At 37.9% G+C, this 22,347-nt stretch overlaps 1 protein-coding gene across 9 annotated transcripts in view; it reads left to right on the forward strand.

Annotated features, from left to right (window-relative positions):
• Positions 1-1,006: 1,006 nt before the first annotated feature.
• The window catches only part of SLC10A7 (solute carrier family 10 member 7), a 261,321-nt gene continuing 239,980 nt past the window's right edge, over positions 1,007-22,347 (forward strand). For 8 of the 9 annotated variants that reach the window (XM_039254304.1, XM_039254307.1, XM_039254305.1 and 5 more), the window contains exons 1-4: positions 1,007-1,312; positions 8,094-8,176; positions 14,058-14,194; positions 18,897-18,972. In XM_039254304.1, coding sequence (XP_039110235.1) covers positions 1,213-1,312; positions 8,094-8,176; positions 14,058-14,194; positions 18,897-18,972 — 396 coding nt within the window. In that variant the 5' untranslated portion in view covers positions 1,007-1,212. Of the gene's footprint in view, positions 1,313-8,093; positions 8,177-14,057; positions 14,195-18,896; positions 18,973-22,347 lie in introns of those variants that run through there. The other variant, XM_039254313.1, reaches the window with a different exon arrangement.

The following is a 22,347-nucleotide window of genomic DNA, read 5'->3' on the forward strand; positions in this document are numbered from 1 at the left end:
ATGGAAAAGGGCAGGAGCTCCCCTCCATTCCGTGTCTGCCCTGAGGCCCTTGACCCCGTTCCCACACTAGTCCTGCTGTGTGGGTGGGCAAGCCCTGAGGGCCAAGCAAGAGCGTGCACTCGCTCACCCTCCAGACTCCCTAGCCCAGACCTCACTTTGCCCTTCGTCAGCTTCTCTAGGAGGGAGCTTGAGCACTCACCAGTGCCCCCAGGGAAGACCTGGTCCCCCGCGCCTGGGCGGTGGCGGGAGGTGGGGGTGCGGGGGATGAACCTTACAGACCTCTCTGATCCGGGAGGTCGGTGTGGGCGAGTGGGCTCGGACCAGCCAGGCCTCCCAGGATGTAGCGGATACTGGAAGGCAGGGGTCCTGCGGACTTGGGGGTCAGCTCGACGCGCCCAGTTTTCGACTCTTCTTCGGGGTTAAGGCTCCCCTAAAGAGGGAGACGATTTTCCAGGCAGAGGTCGAAGCGCCTCTAACTCAGGCGACTCCAGCAGAGAACCAGGAGACTCCGAGTGGCCTCCCCTCCCCCGGCGCACACGTCAACGCCGGCGCCGGGGAAGCGCCGTAATGCCCCGAAGAAGCGCGCCAGAAAGAAAAACCACCTCGCACTCCGCTGCCGCAGCTGCTGAATGAGAGCGCACGCTAGCCCTTCCCGTAGGCTCACGGCGAAGCAAAACAAAGTTTCTCCGTGGAGGTGCTGGAGGAGATCGGGCAGCTGCGCCTAAAGGCTTGTCGGAGCGGGACCCTCGATAAGGCTAAGTGGCTGTGGAGCCTAACGTCTCTCCCTGTACTAGTCATTCCTAAGGTTCTGCAGGTCCTGGCGTTTAGCGAGTCAGCCCTACCAGGCAGCCAGCTTCCCTTACACGATCGCCTGCGCTGGCCCACCTGGCCCAAGTGTCCGTTTCAGAGCATTTGCACGTGGGAGCGTCGGCTAGAGCCGCCGTGGTAGTGTGCGCGTCTATTACGAGGCGCGTGGTAGTGATGGCGGCCCTCAGTGAGACTTTCCTGTCACTGGATACTACTACTCCCAGCCCTCCTCAAAGCCGCCGGAGCAACCTCCTGGTCTTTAGTTTACAAGTGGCAATTTGACTTGCTTTGCTGCATGTCTGGAGGGACCGTGGAAAGTGTGGAAACGCCTCGGGGGTTAAGCGATCGTAGCTTAAAAAGAAAAAAAGCCAAACAAATAAACAAAACCCACCCACCCTAACAAACATGAGGCTGCTGGAGAGAATGAGGAAAGAATGGTTCATGATTGGAATAGTGCTGGCGATCGCCGGAGCTAAACTGGAGCCGTCCGTAGGGGTGAATGGGGGTAAGTGCTGCACCTCTGAATGCTCCATCGCGATTCCCACGTCAGAACTAATTTTCAGCGTCTTGGAAAGGAGAGGAAACCGTAATTGGGAAGTGTCTGCTTCTCTCAAGGGCACTGACCAGCTCAGGGTGTCCTCTGGCCCATTCTGCTGATGTTTTAATTTGCCAACCTCGGAGACTAATTAGGAATGGGGCAAATGAATTTGAACGCAGGTTACCTTTTGCGCGAACAATCTATGAGTATCCTTAGTGTTAGGGAGTGAGGTTACTGAGAATGAAACTTAACTCCATTTGCCTTCAGAGTAGCATCCTATCCCAAGGGACGTTAGTTAGGTTGCCAGGAGTTCCTTATCTATCGTGGAGTGGCCACCATTACCTTGTCTATTTCCGGATCCCTCCTCCTTCCCGGCCCCAAGTTTAAAAAAAAAGGGGCGGGGGTGGGAGTGGGGGAAGAAAAAGGGACACCCACCCTTTCATTCTCCAACTCATACTTTTGTGGCCCACATGTTGCAGAGTGATGATTTGCTGCAATTGCCACCGCTCCAGAAACTCCCAAGCCGACTGACACGTTGCACTTTTTCATTACTGGACACTACTTCCGTGTGCTGCCGGGACTCAGTTGCAAGTACTCTAACAGATACAGGCTGTCTTAGACTATGTGCAGTGTGTATTTTGGCAAGGAAATGTAGGCAGGCTAAACTCATACGCAGATCTCTGAATAGTGGGAGCCTTGTAATGTGGGGGTGGGCATTGGTGGAAATATGATTAGTCTTCTATTCCCCTCCCTGCGGTTTCACCCTTATACAGTCATAAACATTAATTGAATTTCTCCAATTCATTGTCTTTTTGACCTTGTCAGTTTCCACCTTTATTAACAGTTTTAATACAGTCAGTCATACAACAGGGACAAATAAGGACCGAAGTGAGTACACACAATTTTTTAGGAAGTGCTCAGAAGGATATTTGAAGTTATATGTACCTTTTTGTTAAAACATGATGGAAATTAGTAAAATGATCTCTTATTAGAACAGTGATTCATTCGGGGGCGCCTGGGTGGCTTAGCCGGTTAAGCGTCCGACTTTCGCTTAGGTCATGATCTCGCGGTTCGTGGGTTCGAGCCCCGCGTCGGGCTCTGTGCTGACTGCCAGCTCAGAGCCTGGGGCCTGTTTCAGTCTGTGACTCCCTCTCTCTCTGACCCTCCCGTGTTCACGCTGTCTCTCTCTCTCTCTCCTAGAAATATATAAAACATTAAAAAAAAAAAAAAAAAGAACAGTGGTTCATTCAAGCATCCACCCTCAATTCCACCATTTAGAAGTAGCTTCAGGGAACATTTTAAAAGGAATTTTTTGAACAAAGACTGTAAGGATTAAAACTTTTTTGTGTGTTTTATGGGTTTTTTTTTTTTCCTTCTGTAGTCAACTTAGTACAAAAAGTGTAGAATATGTAACTGAGAATAAAACTGATACTCATCATGGTTTCTTCTTCTGAAGATCTTTGACCTGGCTTCTCTGGGAGCTTATGGCAAACTTGTGAATGCTGGTATTTCAAGTTCTGTCAAATGAGTACCCTCTGTCTCTGGAACTAGCTGGAGAGGCAGAATTCAAGTTAGAGTGTCTTTGTGGTGATCTGGAATACACACTTAACTAGCATCAGTAGCATACTTTGTAGTTTATGGTGTTAGATCTCTTATTTGCTCATTGTTAAGGTGTAATTACAGGTGATGTATTATCTTCAAGTTTAAATCTGCAGGCGCTTGGTTTGGTAAAATACTTTTTATCTTACATTCCAAGGATGCTGTGAGAAGAAGGGTTATTGAACATGGAATCATTTCCCTAGGGCTTCTTCAAAGTGGCGTGTGTTAAGATGGATTCTGTAATCTTGTTTATTCCTTCTGACTCTGCTTCTTGAAGTTTTGGTATATTACTGTATCTTAGAAATGCTTCCCATTTTTACCAATACTTGTGCCATTAATCCAGGATAATTCATTTCTCTGATTAATTATAGGAGTAGAATGTTAAGGGGCACCTGGGTAACTCTGTTGATTGAGTGTCCCACTCTTGATTTCAGGTCAGGTCATGGTCTTACTGCTCCCTGAGCCTTGTGTGGAGATCTGGGCTGAGAGTTGACAGTGCAGGGCTTACTTGGGATTCTGTCTCCCTCTCTCTCTCTGTCTTTTTCCTCCCTCTCCCCTTGCCCCCCACCTTTCAAAATTAAAAAAGTAAATATTAAACAAAAAGAGTAGAATGTTAAGAACTAAAAGGAACCTTTAAGTATTTTAAGCTAACATGCTACTTTTACAGTTGATGAAGATACTGTGACCTGAGGTCAGGTGACTCATCCTTGGTTAGTTAGACTCAAGGAAGAAGGACCGGACACAAGGGCTCTCCATTTATTTCATACTAGTTGCAAAATCCATACACCTTTTCTTGGCAAAAAATAATTTAAAATGAGTAACTGTTGTAAAGAAGGGTTCTATGCAATGAAGACATTTTCCATGCCTCAGTTCTTAGCCCAGAAGAGCAGAGCAGAATCAGCAAATATTGAATAACAGTGTACTCAGATGATTTGATAATTGTTCATGTATAAAAGTTACTTTTTCCAAAAAAGTAAAACAAACGATTGTTTACTATTCTTTTTTTTTTTAATTTTATTTTAGAGAGAGAGCATGAGCAGGGGAGAGGGGCCCAGGGAAAGAGAGAAAGAAGCAGGTTCCGTGTTCAATGGGCAGCCCAACGTGGGGCTAGATTCCAGATTGATAATTCTGTAGAGCTTTTAATTGACCTTCCCACCTGCGAAACCTCTTAAATAGAAATAAACCTCCAAATAGTACCAAATAACATTTTCACTTCACAAGTTAAAACAACAACAATCTAGGAACAGTAGAGGAAGAGTTGCTGAAAATGTTTTTATTGCATCTTGCTCTTTAGAATGGTCTAAAGCACCTGTGTGTACTTGTAGTTTTTAGTTAGTTTCCATTTATGGGCTCTGTACATTTGGGGATGTGATTTTTAGTGCATTCATACTGACTAAACAGTTTTCTTTTTTAAAACATTTTTGTAATTTTATTTATTTTGAGAGAGACTGCACAAGTGAGGGAGGGGTAGCAAGAGAGAGAGAGAAAGAGAGGGAGAAGGAATCCCAAGCAGGCTCCACATCATTATCTCAGAGCCCAGTGCGGGGCTTGAGCCCAGTGTGGGGCGCAAACCTACAAAGCTATGAGATCAAGACCTGAGCCGATGCCAAGGGTCAGATGCTTAAATGACTGAGTCACCCAGGCACTCCTGAATGATTTTCAGTAGAATGGTTTTCTAGATATTCTTTTAAATAGGAAAAGTTTTAGTAGTCTTAAACTTGTTAAGGTGTTTGCTTCATCTTTAACTGGATCAATACCTTAATGACTATACTGTCTACATGTACATGCAAGATTTCTACACTTAAAGTATCATACCTTTGTTCTGACCTCCCTTTGAAAACAATCTATACAGCTAGTAGGTGAGTCATACATTTCAGGAAATTTATAGGTAATGGAAACCCCAAAATTAGAGACGTTGAATGACTTTCCAAATGAGAAAAAGTATAACATGTACTAGCCTCAATAATTTAATTCTTAGTTCACTGTTGTTTTTACTCAGTACATTTCATTTTTAAATATGTAGAAAAAATTTAAAATAAAAAGCCAAGGTAAATGTAAATGTGTTTGAGGTGTGGATAATCTGTTCCAGTGCAGCCCAGGGAAGTGCGGAGCTATGCACACCTTAGAATATACCAGAGACTAACACTGTGCTATTCATTCCCGGGAAGAGAAAGGTTTACTTCTTTGGAAGTACAGAGTAAGTTTCTCATTTCTACCTGCATCTTAATTTAGATTGACATTAATAAGACATAAATCCTAAAAGGAAACTGCTTCATTTTTCCATTAAAAAAACATAAGGTGAAACATGTGAAAGCTTAAGTGTGTTAGCATGAATATCTTAGAGTAGGTTTAGAAGTGAAATTTACTTGGTGATGAGTAGATTTTATGACATGGTAATAGTTCCTTGCATTCCTAAGCATTCCAGATCATTTTCTTTTATCTTCCCCATGGATGTGGGGGAGCCCAAAAATTACCTTGTTTTTTTTTTCTGGCTATTTTTTCTTCTGATTTTGCTCTCCCATTCCATTTTTACTGATCAACATTATTATTATTATTTTGCTTTTATTTAAAGGAAAAGTTAAAACTTATATTTCAACTTTGAACTTTATAGCCATCTGAAGATTCAGGTCTTATTCCGATCTACTTTGGTGACCCAGAGAATATAATCATTGTCTTGGAGAGGGGCCACATCTCATTTTTTTTTTCATGTCTCATTTTTATATGTAATCTCATCACTCACCTCTGTCCAAATATTTACCAAGTGTTTATTTCAGCCCTGTGTTACTTCTAGGTTCTCATTCCTAACTTGGACAATCTAATAGTATCTCAGTTGCTCATAGTATAGTTGTTGGCCAACTAAGGTAGGTGCTTTAGCTACCCCAAAGAAACATGTGATCTAAGTAAACGCCATGCACTTGCTATGGAGATAATCTTTAGACATGTTCCCTGGCTTTCCCTTGCAACCACGTTGCTAATTTTAACCCCTCCTGTATAGAAATTTTGGGGTACCACTGTGGGCAGAGGTGTAGTTGATAAGAATAAGGTCTCATAAAAAGCAGGGAGTTGGGGGAACATAAAAATGAGTTCAAACAAATGAACAAACAAGGTATTTAAAATTCCGGGAAGACGTTTACTTCCAAAACCAGTTGGATTCCTGGACTTTAAAATCTGTTCCTGAATCTCCTCCCTCAGTTGTAGAGGAAATAATATTTCTACGTGTGAGCTGCAGAGACAGATTCACTCACAAGTATAAAAAATGCACTTCTTTTTAAGTTTTGGAACACGTTTACTGCCCTGAAAGGTAATGCCTTTTCCTCTAGCCTTCTTCCTTTTGCTCCCTTTTCTCAGATCTCAGCAAAATAATTTGTGTAATGCCACGTATATGCAAGAATTTATTGCCTGTTTGAGGAGATCTTTGTTTCTTTTTTGTTCATTGATGTACTACAAAGGCCTAAAATATAGTAGATGCTGAGTAAGTATTTGTTGACTGAATGGTGATTTTTCTTGAGCTTGGTCTTCCTTATTGAGCAGTATCTGTGGGTATGGTGAAGGGCTGCAGGGAGTGGAGGAGCCTTGATTGTGGTCCTGTTATTTTGCTTAAGGGAGTGTGTTAGTTTCCCTTGCTGCCACACCAGAAACACAAACTGGGTGGCTTAGAACAACAGAAATTTATTTTCCAGAAATTATTCTGGAGGCTAGAATTCTGAAGCTAAGGACCATGTTCCCCCTGAAGGCTCTAGGGAAGAATCTTTCCTGTTTTCTGACTTGTGGTGGTTGCCAGTTATCTTTGGTGTTTCTTGGCTTGTTATAACACAACTCCAGGCATTGCCTCTGTCTTCACATGGCCGTCTTCCCTCTGCATGTTCACATTTACCTATACTTGTAAGAATGCCAGTCATTGGATTAGGGTCCACTTTAATCCAGTAAGACCCCATCTTGATTTGATTACATCTGCAAAGAACCAATTTCCAAAGAAGGTCACATTCATAGGTTCTTGCGGGACATGAATTTAGGAGGACACTGTTCAACTCAGCACAAGAGGGCTGAACAGAACGTCAAATATGAGATGATCAGATTGTAAAAGTTGGCGTACCCTAGTGTTTCTCAGACTCAGCGCTATTGATATTTTGGACATGGTAATTCTTTGTTGCTGGGAGGGCAGTCCTGTGCCTTCCAATTGTTTAGCAGAATTCCTGATCTCTGTCTACTAGAGATACCAGTAACACCCCCACTTGCTGAGTTATAACAACCCAAAAGAGTTTCCAAACATTGCCAAAAGTCTGTAGGAGGCAAAATTGCTCTTGCTGGAAAACCACTGGTATAGAAGTACAAAATGGCATTTTCTTAGAACTACATCTTTGAAAAGCATGTTGTTCTTTGGCTAATATATTAGGTCTTCAAGACAGTTGTATACAAAAGAAGTAAATATTGATTAGGGTTGCCGCTGTTGTCCTCATAGTGTTAATGCATTTGGGGTGATGCCAGCCTAACTCCAGAGAGGATTTTCTAGATTAGAAAAGATTAGGCCTGTTGGTTCACAACAGTATAGCCAGGGCCTGTCACAAAGTAATAATAATTGCAAACTTAACATATTGTTAGTACTCTATTACTCTATATGCATTATCTCATTCACATAGTAAATGCTCAGTATATCTTTGTAGAATGAATACCCGTGGGCTGACCTGAATGTATGCATGAATACAGGTTTTTATTTCTGGTATCCTAGAAAGAATAAAATAATATTTTCTAAAGAGAAGGTAACTTCTTTCATTGATTCTCTCTCTTTTTTTTTCCTGATTCGGAGAATTTTGATTGTTTTGTAAGCACTGATACTGTGGCAGATACAATTAAACGTCATACTGAAGGATGTTGCCTATTTGCTCTCCTGTGTAAGAGCAGTTTGTTTTTATTCTGCTGGTCTGAGGATGCTGTGCTGAACTGGATAGCCATGGTCCTTGTCTTGTGGAAAATCTCCTTTGGGAAGTTCAGCTGCATCACAGCAAATGCTCAACTCTGTCAGAACCATAGTGTAGTAAGGGCAACACTAAGATTTGAAGTACTATTTGCCCTCCCTCAATGGATTCTTCTTTCATACCATGTTATCTACTGGAAATTCTTATCTAACAGTAACATATTTCTCTCTCTTTAGGACCACTGAAGCCAGAAATAACAGTCTCCTACATTGCTGTTGCAACAATATTCTTTAACAGTGGACTATCATTAAAAACAGAGGTACTGTCACCTATGGAGCATATCAAAAGCAGGGAGAAAAATTCCATTTTTGCTTATTATTTTGAAGTATCAGAATCCTTTTGTAAAGATGTATGTAACTATGGTCCAAAAGGTTCACTATAGTAGAAGATGACTTGGACTTCAGCAAAGGACTTGTGTTTTGTATCTACCTATTAAAGAAATTTAGTAGTAGAACAACATGGACCTTGAGGGTGGGGTTATAATGGGTATGTTTTTAATACAGCAACTGAACTGAATGAAGCATCCGCTTGAGGTCTTCGTCACATTATGGTGGTCAATATGGTGGGGACTGCTGTAGCACATTTGAGTTATGGATGTTTAGTTGGGTTTCCATAACTTTTGTTCTCAGGACTCATGCTGTTCAGGTGATGCCTGTTAGGTTATAACTTTAACCAATTTATATTTTTTAAAGTATATTCTTTGCTGGTACATCTATTAAATATTAATACAGTTTAAGAAAAAAATTGGGATTTTTCATACCATGTCACAATTTATCATGAAGACATATAGTTAATGTTATTTATTGATCAATGTGTCGCCGAACATGGAATTCTCCCAGAATTAAAGAAATCAGACATTTTTAACATTCAGAAGAGGAATGGGTAGAATTTATGATTCTCTTTTGACTTATAATTTAAAAAGGAGAAGAAAAAGAGGAGAAAATACCTGTTTGCTTTTGAAGAAATTACCTTGGGTTTTTTCAAGTTGTTATTCTACGATGCTTATTCTTATGTAGATAGGGAAATCTTACTATGCAAGGATTTTTTTTTTTTTGGAAAATAGCTTTTTAGCTAAAATTTTGTTTCAGCATCATGTCTTGCTTTACTTATTTTCTTTTAAGTGTGATTAGAATGAGGACCAAATTTAGTTACAAGGACCATCCTAGTAGCAACGTGGAAAAAATATGGCTTCAGTAAATTTATGTATTCTGTAGTTATCTAGTTGGTATAAATCTTTTTATTGGAGCATTTTAAAAATATAGATGGGATCCCTGTGTGGTATCTGGTTAATTATGTCTCAAAAATTCTGAATATTCTCACTACCTGTTCTGACATTACTATGTCAGAAAATAACTGACAGGATGGAATTTCCTAAATATGTTAAATTCTAGTTTTTGCAAATTATATTGACTTGAAAGGACTATGATCAGTGCTTACAAGGCACAGGCTTTTTTTCTGTCAACACCTTCATTCTTCTGGTTCTCAAATGTGGGGTCTAGTGATACAGAAAAATATTTGCTACCCCCATGGTGCTGAGCTGTTCTTCCTTGGAGGTCTTCCTGCTGGTCTTGGCTAATACCCTTTGTGAGCAGCTGCCTTACCCAAGTCCTCTACTTGGGACTTTGCTCTAACTATGTCCCCTGGTGGCTGCTTAACGGCTACAGCTGTTACTTATGCCAGGAGAAATCTGGCAAAAGACTTGATTCTCTCACTCCTTAGCTTCTTGCTTAATGTGATTCTGTAAAGCAGCCAACTTTGTGGGATGCAGGAGTTTAAGAAGGAAGAATGTCACAGCTATCAGCATTTCTCTAAGCACCAAATTCTTCTGTAAAAGCACCTAGGAAACCTTCAGAGTATTCCAGCTAATTTGGATCTAATGATAAAATGCCTTGATCCTGTGCTTTATCATGGTATCTAAGTAGCCCTCAAAGCCATTTCTTCCATCAATGGCCCTTTTCACTATACTACATTAAGTCATTTTCAAGATCCATTCAGTTGAAGATGTTCTAGATTGCATCATTGTATAAATCATTGTATAGTGTTAAATCGTCTTTAAGCCCTGCTAATTTCCTGGGCAACCGAGCCAATGGTTTAAAGTTAGGAGGTAGCAATCTTGTTGTTATTTATTTTCTAGTTAATAATCTTACATTTATTTCAGCTGGGACTACTAAATTTAAACCTTATTAGAATAGTGCATTTTTACATGCAGGAGACACTAAGTTATCACTGACTTGAGTTTATTTGAGAGCATTCACATTGACCTCATTCATATTTGATTTATATTGAACATTTCATGTAGTGTAACCCATACATTGATGGAATGATGTATATTCTAAAATTTGTTTTGTTCATTTATTAAAATCATAAAGAACTCTGTTAATACTAAAAAGATTTCATGCTAAATCTTAAGTTTTATGGCTGTTGATTTCTAGATTTTAAAATATCTGTTGAAATATCTTCTGAAAATTTATTGTATTCAAGTCAAGTAAGGTCACATTTGAAATATAGTTGATGTTCAACTAACTAGGAGCTACAGTTCCAGAGGATTTGTCACTTAATAGACCGTGGCAGAATCAATCTCATCTAAACAAATACCTAGGAAGTGCCTGTGGCTACAAGGCACTGTGTTTGGTACCGGGATAGCACCAGAGACGAGCAAGATGTTCAGGGCCTGGAAAGGGTCCTGAGTAGGGCAGATCGTACAGGTCTTTCCTTATTTTCCTAAACAGATTATTTTCTGAAGTTCTATTACCTTAGAAGTAAATATAGCAAATTCTAAACTTTACATTCATGCTGCTTGTTTCCAGCCCAGAGCTATGAGGCTGATTTTTCAGAAGGTGAATCAAATAAAGGTCAAACAAAGGTTAGAAGGGAAATTGGTATGTAATGAAAATATTTCTACGTCTCAGGCAGAGCCCCTGATTTTAAGGAATTCTCGATACTGTCAGTGATAATTCTGGTATAATAAGTATTTGGAGTATCTCCGTAAGTTTGCTTTAATGGAATTTGACCTGTATTACATGTGAATAAATAAAATGTCGTGCAGAATCAACTTTTCAATTATTCATGATGTCATTTATTTGAGTACGTGGCCCTAAATTCTGTATGGGCATGTATGGAATAATACTGTTTTGGATGTTATAGTGTTCACTTGCTTTTTCTTTTCCTGTTACCTTATTTTATCTTTATGTTTGTATGAAGAAGATATGGAAAATATATAACCCTGGGTTTTTGTGATAGTCTTGAAAATCTTAGGGATACTTCATGCCTGTTATTTCCCTGTTGTTAAGAGGCCTTTCATGACCCAACATTGTCGGCCTTTGTGATTCATTTTGCTGGATCCTTTATTGTTCCATTGTCCTGAGGCAGTGGCAGTTGTTTATAATTTTCATTTATTAGATCAGCTAGTATTTTTAAACTACATTTTATTTTTTATAACTTTTTCTGATTATAAAACTGATATTTACCCATTGTAGGAAGATTAGAAAGAATAAAAATAACTAGCATTAACATCTCTGTGGTTTTTGGTCCTTTTTTTCCTAAACATGTTTTATACATAGAATATTTAAAAATGAAGTATTTAAAGAATTAAATATATGTAAGTATACACACACCTGCATAGTATCACATACATATACACATATGTAATCTTTTTTTCTTATATGGCACTGTATAGTAATAATTTTTATATAATTTAATATTTTAATTTAATTTTTCTTCATATATATAAAATTTACATTTTTCTTTTATGAACATAAATGGTATAAAAGTATATTTGATGAGAAGTCTTCTTTTCTCCCCTCTATCAGATATCTGGACATAACTAATGTTAAAAGTTTCTGTGTATGTTTCCAGAGATATTCTGTGTGAAACATATGTGTACTGCGCTCCCTTCAAGCTAGAGTGTTTTGTACTGCTTGCCACCCTGTCTTGTTTTACTCAAAAAACATATCTTGGAGATTGTTTCATATCAACACATAGAGAACTCCTTGTTTCTTTTTGTATGCTGGAAAGCATTCCATTTTGTGAATGTGTCATGCTGTATTTTACTAGTCCTCTTTTGATGGACATTTAAGTAATTTGTAAGGTTTTGCGCTTACAAAAATGCTGCAAAGGATAACCTACAGGTTGCCCATGTTCCCACATTTCAGAGAAAATGTGAAGGATTACTTCCTAGAAGTGGAATTGCTAATATGTATAGTGTAAGTTGTGAGAGATATTCCAAGTACCTAGAAAACTGCCGTGTTCTCAGTATTTGTTGACTGAAGGAATGAGTTGCCAGATTGCTGTCCTTAGATTGTGCCAACTTATATTCCTATTGGTTAAGTAGGGAAGGACCTTGTGTTCCCACATGCTTGTCAACATAGTTTTAATCTCCTAACAGTATGGTTATACCTTAATTTATTTAATTTGTCACCCATTTTTGGACTCTTAACTCGTTTCCTGATTTTACTATACAGGATGATGCTGTTGTGATCAATTCTGCATGTAAATGCTTGTACCACTTTTTATGTCCTTAGGTTAAATACCTAGACATAACATTCTTGGAGGCTAAGAATGTGAATTGTATTGTAGTCCTCCTTGATATATATTCCCAAATATATATCAAGAATATATATAGTATATATATATATATATACTTTTCAGAAAAGTTATGCTGTTTCACATTCCTATCTAAAGTATATGCAGATGCCTTCCTTAGTTACTGCATTCTGGTTGATCATTTTGTTACTACTAAACATTAGAATATTAATATTTATTTAGCATTTGTTAAATACCTCTAGGTATATCTAAGTGACATTTGGTTTCAAAACTGCTGAGAATTCTTGGAACTGCTGGTACTCAAGTTTTCTCTGGGGTGGACCTTTAAGAATTCTGATACAACATAAGGATGGCTCATTTAATCTTCAGTCTGATCCATGGCCCTGGTGTGGCGTCTGGTCTACCCAGTGTCTCCCATTTGCCAGAAATTCCTTAGATGTCGTTTGGGATATTCTGTGACCACACTGGCACTGCTGTGTGTCTTCACTTGGGAAATGGGTAGTGGGAGCTAATGAGACAGATCCTGGCAAGTGGTGATCTGAATCTGCATGAACCTACTGTCCATTAAACTGATAAGCTCTGGTTAATGTCTCTGAGGCTGAGAAGCTCTTGAATGTCTTACTTGAACTGGGGTAGACGTTACAGTGCAATGTTTGTAACCGGTGAGAGTCTCTGGCATCTTTGATGTGCTTTAATGACTTCTTGCATGTTTTATAGGACTGTAGTACGTTTTCTACCACTTTCTGAGTTTGTTTTATTTCAACAGAATAACTACATAGCTCAAAGAAATTCAAATGCAAATGCCTTTGAATTTGTACACATTTGAACCCCAAAGTTTAACTCATTATCTGTTTTTAGCTGTGAGGCATATAATGTGCCCAGTGTATCATGTTTAATGTGAGTTTCTTCCCTCTGGAGCAGTAGTGTGACATGATGGAAGGAGCAGAGATGAGTTTGCCACGGTAGCTCTCAACTGCAAGTTCCTCCTCAGTAAAATAAGATAATAGTGAGGGGGCTGCAGTGAGGATTAAATGAGATGACATACTTAAAGTGACAGGCTCAGAGCACGGCACATTGCTGCTATTCTGTATGTGTTAGCAAAGAAATCCAGAAAGTTGATTTTGGTGGGGAGGAAGTCATTTTGAATCATAGAATATTATTGGGAAAAACATTTTTAAAAATTATGATTTTTATGTAGATTTGGTAACATCTTGCCAAAGTGAGGCCTTGCTAGAGATTAATCATTTAATTAAAATGTGATAGGTCCTTAAGTATTTGTTTATTTGTTTATAGTGTTAATGATCCTCAGGTCTGTACTTCTGTAAAGGTACTTAGCTCAGTCTTGGTCCAGAATTTTACAAATCTGAATTGTTGGGGTATATTATATATTAAAAAGAAAATTATAATATTTCAGAAATTTTATATAAAAATACTTTTTTTTTCCTTAAAGTCTGTCTGTTATGCTTAGAGGTAAGAATTTTAGCTCTGAAATAATTCCAAATTAAAAGCTAGTTTATTCGATGTTATTTTAGTAGCAGCCTTTCTTCAGAAAAATAATATTCTGACCTTTGCTATTTTCTGTCTTTCATTTTTTTCAGGAGCTGACCAGTGCTTTGGTGCATATAAAACTGCACCTTTTCATCCAGATCTTCACACTTGCATTCTTCCCAGCAACAATATGGCTTTTTCTTCAGCTTTTATCAATCACACCCATCAATGAATGGCTTTTAAAAGGGTACGTTTAACTATTTTTGAAGGATCCACTTTTATTGAGGCATCTGTGGTGACATTGTTTCTGTGGCAACTGTATACAAAAGGGCTTGTGTTTGGTATCTTATAAGGAAATAAGAACACTTTAAAAAGTATTATCCCTGAAAAAAATGTTTTTAAGTTATTTATTTATTTATTTATTTTGAGAGAGACAGAGACAGCACAAATAGGGGAGGGGCAGGGAGAGAGGGAGAGAGAGAATCCCAAGCAGGCTTTGTGCTGCCAGCACAGAGCCAGATCTGGGGCTTGAATTCATGAAGCCATGCCAACTGAGCCACCCCTGTGCCCCTAAAAATTATTATCCTTTAAAATGGTAGTGTTCATCAAAAGGTTCATCAAAGAATTCTATAACACAATCTTTTTATTTGTTTTTTTGTTTTTTGCTTATTCCTAAGGGTTTTATTAGTAAATTGTTTTAAATTGTAATTTCAGGTGTACTGGGTGGCTCCTTTGGTTGAACATCTGACTTTGGCTCAGGTCATGATCTTGATGTTCGTGGGTTCAAGTGCCTTGTTGGGCTCTATGATGAAGGCTCAGAGCCTGGAGCCTGCTTCAGATTTTGTGTCTCCCTCTCTCTCTGCCTCTCCCCTGCTCTCATTCTGTCTCTTTCTCAAAAATAAATAAACATTAACAAAAGTAATTGTAGTTTCAGTATAGTTAACCTACAGTGTGGTATTAGTTGCAGGTATACAGTATAGTGATTTGACAATTAAAGTTTATTTACTTTAAGAAAGAGAGAGAGAGAGAGAGAGAGGCAGGGGTAGAGAGAGATGGAGAGGGATAGAGAGGATCCTAAGCAGGCTCCACACAGTCAGCATGGACCACAACGTGGGTCTCAAAGTCATGAACCATGAGATCATGACCTGAGCCAAAATCAAGAATTGAACCCTTAATGGACTGAGCTACCCAGGTGTCCAGTGATTTGATAATTCTATATATTACTCAGTGATCATCAAAGTAAGTGTACTCTTAATTATAACACAATCTTAAGGTGTTTAATATTCAGGTTCTGAGGTGGACACTGTTCTGGAAATTTTAAGGAACTGTATTGGGAGAAAGATGGAAGGGACTAGAAGATGTAAGATATGTGTACATGTGTTTAATGTAGGCCATCAGTTGGGTACTTTAACTTGTATATTCTATATCTTACCAAACATAGACAGATAGTAGCTGAATATAAGTTTTTTAGGAGTATAGGAAAGAAAAAAATATATAAGGAGCAAACATTTTCTTTTTCACTTGTTCTCTTTTATGGTTGAAATGATAGTTGAATTAACAATAGATTTTTATTAGACACTTTTCTTCCATAAAAATGCCATCATGTTTATTCAAAGGATTTAATGAATTTAAAAAATTATTTGAAGTGGTTTAAAACTAACTACAGTTTAGCAGTATGGCATAATAGTTAAAACACTAAACTTAGAACCTGGAGGTCACTTTCTGACCCTATCCCTAACTTGTTGTGTGACTTTGAAGAGGTCATGTAATAGTGTTGGACCTAAATTTTCCTGCTTATAAATAATGAGGATAGTCATACTTTTACTGTCTGCTTGATAATAATGTTGAGGATCTTAATTGAGATCACTTATTGATTTATTCAAGTCACTTGTTTAGTTCCTACTACGTACCAGGAGTTATAATTGGTGTTGGAGAAATAATAGTGAACAAAAATGGCAAAGTGCAAGTTTGTTTTGCACATTGGGAAGAATTGGGTGTGATTGACAATAAACAAGTAAGTTGATGACCAAGATAGAGATCAGTAATGGGAAGTAAAACACAGTGTGCTATGGTTAAAAGTGGTTAGGTAGGCAGGCCAATGATGAATTTAGATGGCAGAGTTCTCAGGGCAGAATGTTTTAGGCAAAGGAAGTAGAGTGTGCAAAGGCTCTAAGTCAGGAACAAGCCTGGTGTGTTCTAGGGTCAAGAAAATGACGATAATGGCTAGAGCCTGGAGATACAGAGGAAGAATAATAGGACCTGGAGCTGGTAAGGTAGGCAGGAGCCAGGTCCCACAAAGCCTTATAGGTCCATGGTAAAAGCATTCAGATATTTTTCTGCATGCAACAGAAGCTCTGGGCGAGATCTAAATGAAGGTGTGTTGTGGTCTGATTTATATTTTCAAATTAGGGCTCTAACTGCTGCATAGAGAATAGATAGTGGAGGGGCTGAGAGAAAGCTAGACCAGTTTGGAGGCTAGTCTTGTAAGGTAGCAGTGTAGTAGAGAGAGATGGACATTGGAGAGTGTGCTGTAAATTAGAGCTCTCAGAACCTATGGGTGGATAGGATGTAGAGAGAGAAGGACAGGGAGGAATCAAGGATGACTTCTGGGTTTTGGGTCTGAGCTACTGGGTAATTGGTGGCATCATTTACTTAGCTGAGGAGAAGTAGAGTGTATAAGAAGGGGAAATCAAGACCACTGTCTTGGCCAGATTGAGTTTGAGAGACTGAACATAAAATTTTCACTGAAAAGCATAACATGCCACATACGTACGATATCATTTTAAGCAGCAAAGTGTGATGCATATCTTTAATTTTTTTTATGCTGCATATTAAGAATCAATAGTTACTGAGTGTTTCCCATGAAAAGGGCACTCAAGGAATAGGAGGATATTAACTCATTTTCCTTGTATTCAAGGAACGTCCAGGGTAGTTGGATATGTGGGAGATATAAAACAGTAGCCAACTACAATGGGGCAGCATATGATTTGTTAGATAAGTAATGTAATCTGTTAAAAGGTAAAAGGTTCAGCAAAGGTTGTGTTTCCTAAAGTAGAGAGCTCAAAAATAAAACATTAGTGGGAGACAAGGATAAAATATTTCCTTATAGCCATGTTACAGAAGGCCTGAATTACTGGGTTGAGGAGTTTGGATTTGCATCTGTAGTTAATAGGAGTTTGGAAATGTATTAAACTAGAGAACAACATACTAAAAATGGTCATTAAGAAAGGTTAATCTGATAGCATTATACTGGGTGTTCTTATTAGAGTTGGGCTTGCAGTCTCAGGAAGCTAAGCTACAATTCTCACCTCATGATATTGAGCTTAAAGCAATATACACTTAGCCTAACTCACCTACAGAAAGCTTTTCCTAGCTCACTTTTTCTCTACTCCCACCCTAGTTTGAGAGTACACAGTGTGTTGTTAACTTGAGGGAGTTGCAGACTCTTACCTCAGGGTAATACTTAAGTTATTGAAATAAATAAATATGTTGAGCATGTCCTCCTTACCTTGCTATGTAGAAGGGAAAGAGTGGAGGTAGAGAGAACATTCAGTAGTCATTTATCAAAGTCCAAAGTTGGGGAAAAAAACATCTGAAGGGAGATGATGGCAATAGTCATAGAGAAGAATGGAAAGTTGGTTGTGGTAATAAATTGATTTATGAGAAGCAAGCGGAACCACATGTAACTTCAGAGTTTCAAATTGGATCATTAGGTAAAATAACAACAACAAACTATCCTATTGACAGAAATAAGTGAATTCAGAGATGAACTTGGTATTTTAGAAAATATTAGCCATGTTTAGTTAGAGGTGGCAGTCACAGGCAGCTACAATTTTGGGAATTGTACATATTCATATAGATTCAGATTTGAAAATAAGATTGAAAAGAATGCAAGAGAGTCAGCAAAAAATCAGAAAGGGCTAGTTTAAAAGACAGAAGATAAATTAGAATGGTGAAGTACTATGGCAGCCTAAAGAATAGAGTATCTTCAAAAGCAGGAAAGGATGGAGAATGAGTATGGGGAAAAGGATATTGTATTTGGTGATTCAGAGGTCACTTGTTACTTTTAAGGTTACCACTTTTTTAGTAGAAGGGGCATAGGTCTGACTCTAGGTGAGTAAAGAGAGAATGAGTTGAGTCCACCAGTAACAGAATTTACCTTAAATACTTGCGAGGAATAAGTGAGTAAAGTGTCTAGAGTAGTATCTACTACAAATGGTAAAGTGTCAGTGATGATAATAGTGATGGTCATGAGGAAGGCTCAGAGACTGTGAATCGATAATAGGACAGACCACTTAAGCATCACTTGGGAAAATAGACCTTAAAAGATTTGAATTGAGCTGGAAATTCTATTAAAAAAATATTTCCTATGTTTTCAGTCAAAATGAATTAAAACTTTTTCTTTTTTTCTTATTTCAGAGGTAATGTAAATTCATTGCCTGAAGCTTAGATGATAAATTCTTACAAAAGGGTGTAGAAATCATCTGTAATCAGGCATTCTGTAATGTAAATTCTTACAAAAGGGAGTAGAAATCATCTGTAATCAGGCATTCTGTGCCCTCTATTCCCTCCCTGTATGAACTTTCTACTGTTAGTGAGCCGGCTGCTCACCATGTCTAGAATGTATCATCTATCTATCTAGAATGTGTATCCATCGTTTAGATGATAAGTACTGTTTTGAATGTTTAGTATTTAGATTTACTACCCCTAGTTTTACAATGAGTTTTCTATTCTAAACTAAGATAATAGACTTCTTGTCATGATTTGGGGAGTAGACACATAATTTAATATAAATGAAACTTAGGATACGCACTAGAATTTGCTACAGTTTGAATCCAAGAAGTATGTGATCATGAATGGGTTTTTTTTATGAGCTGTAAGTTTGAGCATTGCTGTTTATAATAGGAAAAAACCCTACTTAATAAATAGCATTTTCTTTGATTTTCCAGCTTGCAGACAGTAGGCTGCATGCCTCCTCCTGTGTCTTCTGCAGTGATTTTAACCAAGGCAGTTGGTGGAAATGAGGTGAGTCATAGGACTAAATGCCGTGCTTTTATTTTATATTTTATTTTATTTTTAAATTTGATTTAATTTTATGATGAAGAAGTCATGTCACAGAAAATGCATAACCATAGCAGCTTATGAAAGAAGCATAGGTAGATTCATAAATTAGGATGGTCCTAAAATTAATGATGATGAGTGAAAGTGAGAATTCCAAAGAGAGGAGGAAGGGAGGTGAGTGAAATAGAGATAGTGAGTTTTCCTCTTGGTGGGAAACTGGGGACCGAAGACAAGCAATCCAAGTGAAGGTACTTTTCATCTAAGACTAATGAGCCAACGACAATAGCTCTATGGCCATTTCTTAGTTCTTAAAAAATTTGTAGCAAACTACATTTGTGGAAGAAGGGTCCATATACATTTAATGGCAAGTGAAGGTAATGTAAAAAAGAGAAATGAGGCAGGGTTTCTAAGATGAGTTCAAAGAGATTATCAGGTGCTTGGGGACCGTGGCAGAGTACTTACATACTGAGACAGCAGTCATCCATCTCAGGGACTACATGGGGGTGGCTCCTCTTGGCTGAAAGGTACTGCCACTTTATACTAAGGGACTTTGCTTTGTGATACCTTATTCCTCCTTTTCCACTTCTGCTTTCTTATTTAGCAAAGCATACTGTTGAATGAGGGAAGATATAAGGGATTACTGCTTTAAAAAATGATATTTCTACTTCAATTCATTCCTAGGATTTTACTTTCTTAGCATTTGTTTTTATTTTCATCCACTTTATTTATTCTGAAAATATTTATTAAGTACCTGCTATATTCTTCTTAAAAAAGAATATTGAATTAATATGGATATACAATAAACTGCATACATTTATACAATGTACTGTTTTGATGTATGTATACACCTGTGATACCATGACCACAATCAACAAAGTAAATGTATCCATCACCCTCAAAGCTCTCCCGTGTCCCTTGGTAAGCCCTCCCTTCCACCCTGCTTAGTGCTTCTCTTCCTTAAGGAACCACTGATCTGTTTTCCGTCCCTGTAGATTAGTTTGTATCTTCTAGACTTTTCTATATTGGTGTTATACAGTGTATATGCTTTTTTCTTTTCTTGTTTCTTTTATTCAGCATAATTATTTTGAGATTCATGTATACTCTATGTATCAATAGTTCAGTCCTTTTTATTGCTGAGTATTATTACTTTTTTTATGGATATACCATAATTTGTTTATCCATTTACCTGCGGATGGACATTTGGGCATTTCCCACTTTGGGTCTATGAATAGTTGTGTACAAAACTTTAAGTGAATGTGCACTTTCATTTCTCTTGGGAATACTTAGGCATGGAATGTTGGAATCATCTGGCAGTGTATGTTTTCGTGTCTTTCAACCAGTGGAAGAATTACCAATGCCTAGTTACAAGTCATCTATAAGTAGCTTCTGAGGTGGACGATTTCTATCAATATATAAGCACTCTTCTTGGACCACAGGTGTATATTAACTTTTTCAGAAATTGCCAACCTATCTTCCCAAGTGGTTGTACCATTTTACATCTCAGCCAGCAGTGTACCACGTCTCATCTGTATTGGCATTATCAGTCTTTGTAATTTTAGTCATTCTAATATGTACCTAGCGGTATCTCATTGTGCTTTTAATTTAATTTACATTTCCCAGCTAGTAACATTATTGAGCATTATTATTTTTCATGTGTTTACTTGTTATACATGTCTTCTTTGATGAAGTGTCAAATCTTTTGCCTTTTTTCTTTGTTTTAAACTGAGGTGGTTTGTTTTCTTATGAAAAACTTGCTTTGTAAGCTTTATATATTCTGCATATAAGTCTTTGTTAGGTATATGCTTTGTAAATATTTTCTGTCTGTAGCTTGTCTTCGTCTTCTTACCAGTGTCTTTTGAAAAACAGGATGGTAAATAAGGCAGTAAAGGTGGTTGGATTCTGGATGTATTTCGGAGGCACAGAACATGCTGATGAAATTGAATGTGGGCTCTGAGATAAAGAGAGGGGTCATGAATGACTAAGACTTTTTGACTGAGTAGCTGAAAGGATGGGGGGTTGCTGAGGGTATTTATCATGAATGGATGTTGTACTTTGACAGATGCTTTTTCTGCATTTCTGACAACCACCATCATGTCCTGGAAATAAATCCCACCTGATCATGGTATATGATTTTTTAAAATATATTGTTGGACTCAGTTTGCTAATATTTTGTTGAGTATTTTTGCATCTATTTTCATGAGAGATATTGGCCTGTGGTTCTTTTTTTTTTTTTTTTTTTTGTTATGTCTTTATCTGGTTTTGGTACCAAGGTGATATTGACCTCAGAATGGATTTGGAAGTTTTCCTTCCTCTTGTATTTTTTGGAATAGTTTCAGAAGAATGGGTATTAACTCTGTTTAAATGTTTGGTAGAATTTGCCTGTAAAGCTGTCTGGTCCTGAACTTTTGTTTTTTGAGATTTTTTTGATTACTGATTCAGTTGTAATTAAGTACTGATTGCTGGTAATTGGTTTGTTGAAATTTTCTATTTCTTCCTGCTTTAGTTTTGGTAGGTTATATGTTTCTGTGAATTTATCCATTTCTTCTAAGTTGTTCAATTTACTGGCATATGGGTTTTCATAATAATTTTGTTACAATTGCTTGTATTTCTGTGGCGTTGGCTGTTATTTCTCCACTTTCATTAGTAATTTTGTTTATTTGGGCCCTCTCTCTCTCTCTCTTTCAATGAGTCTTGTAAGAGATTTATCAGTTTTGTTATCTTTTCAAAGAACTGGCTCCTGGTTTCATTGATCTGTTCTGTTTTTTTTTTTTATTAAAGGATATTTAAAGCAAAGATGGATGAGATAACTTGCAGAGAGAGCATAGTTAGAAAAGAGATTAAGTTCAGGAACTGAGCACTGGAACATTAAGAGGTTAGAGTGAGGAATTACCAGCAGAGGCAACAGAGAAGGCAACAGAGATTAGACAAGAGGAAAAACAGGGGAGTGTGGTATCCTGGAAGCCAGGTGAAGAAAGTGTTTGAAGGAGGAGGGTATGATCAGCTGTGTCAAAATCTGCTGATATAAGTTGTATATGATGAATTCTGAGAATTGACCATTGAATTAAGCTACGTGGAGGTTACTGGTAACTTTATTCAGAGTGGTTTTGTTGGAGTGTAGGGGCAAAAGCTTGTTTGGAATGGGCTCAAGGAAAAATAGGAAGAAAGGAGACAGAGGTATACACAACTCTTTTGAGGTCCTTTTGAGGGAAATGGGGCTATATTTAAAGAGGGATATGAGGTCAAGATTGTTTTAAATACAGAAATGACAGTATATTTCTATTGTGGTGGGGATTATATAGTTGAGAGGAAGCTGTTTTAAGAGAGTGCTGGAGTAATTTA

Source organism: Hyaena hyaena, unplaced genomic scaffold (genome assembly GCF_003009895.1).
Source record: "Hyaena hyaena isolate Hyena2069 unplaced genomic scaffold, ASM300989v1 scaffold_476, whole genome shotgun sequence".
NCBI lineage: Eukaryota > Metazoa > Chordata > Mammalia > Carnivora > Hyaenidae > Hyaena > Hyaena hyaena.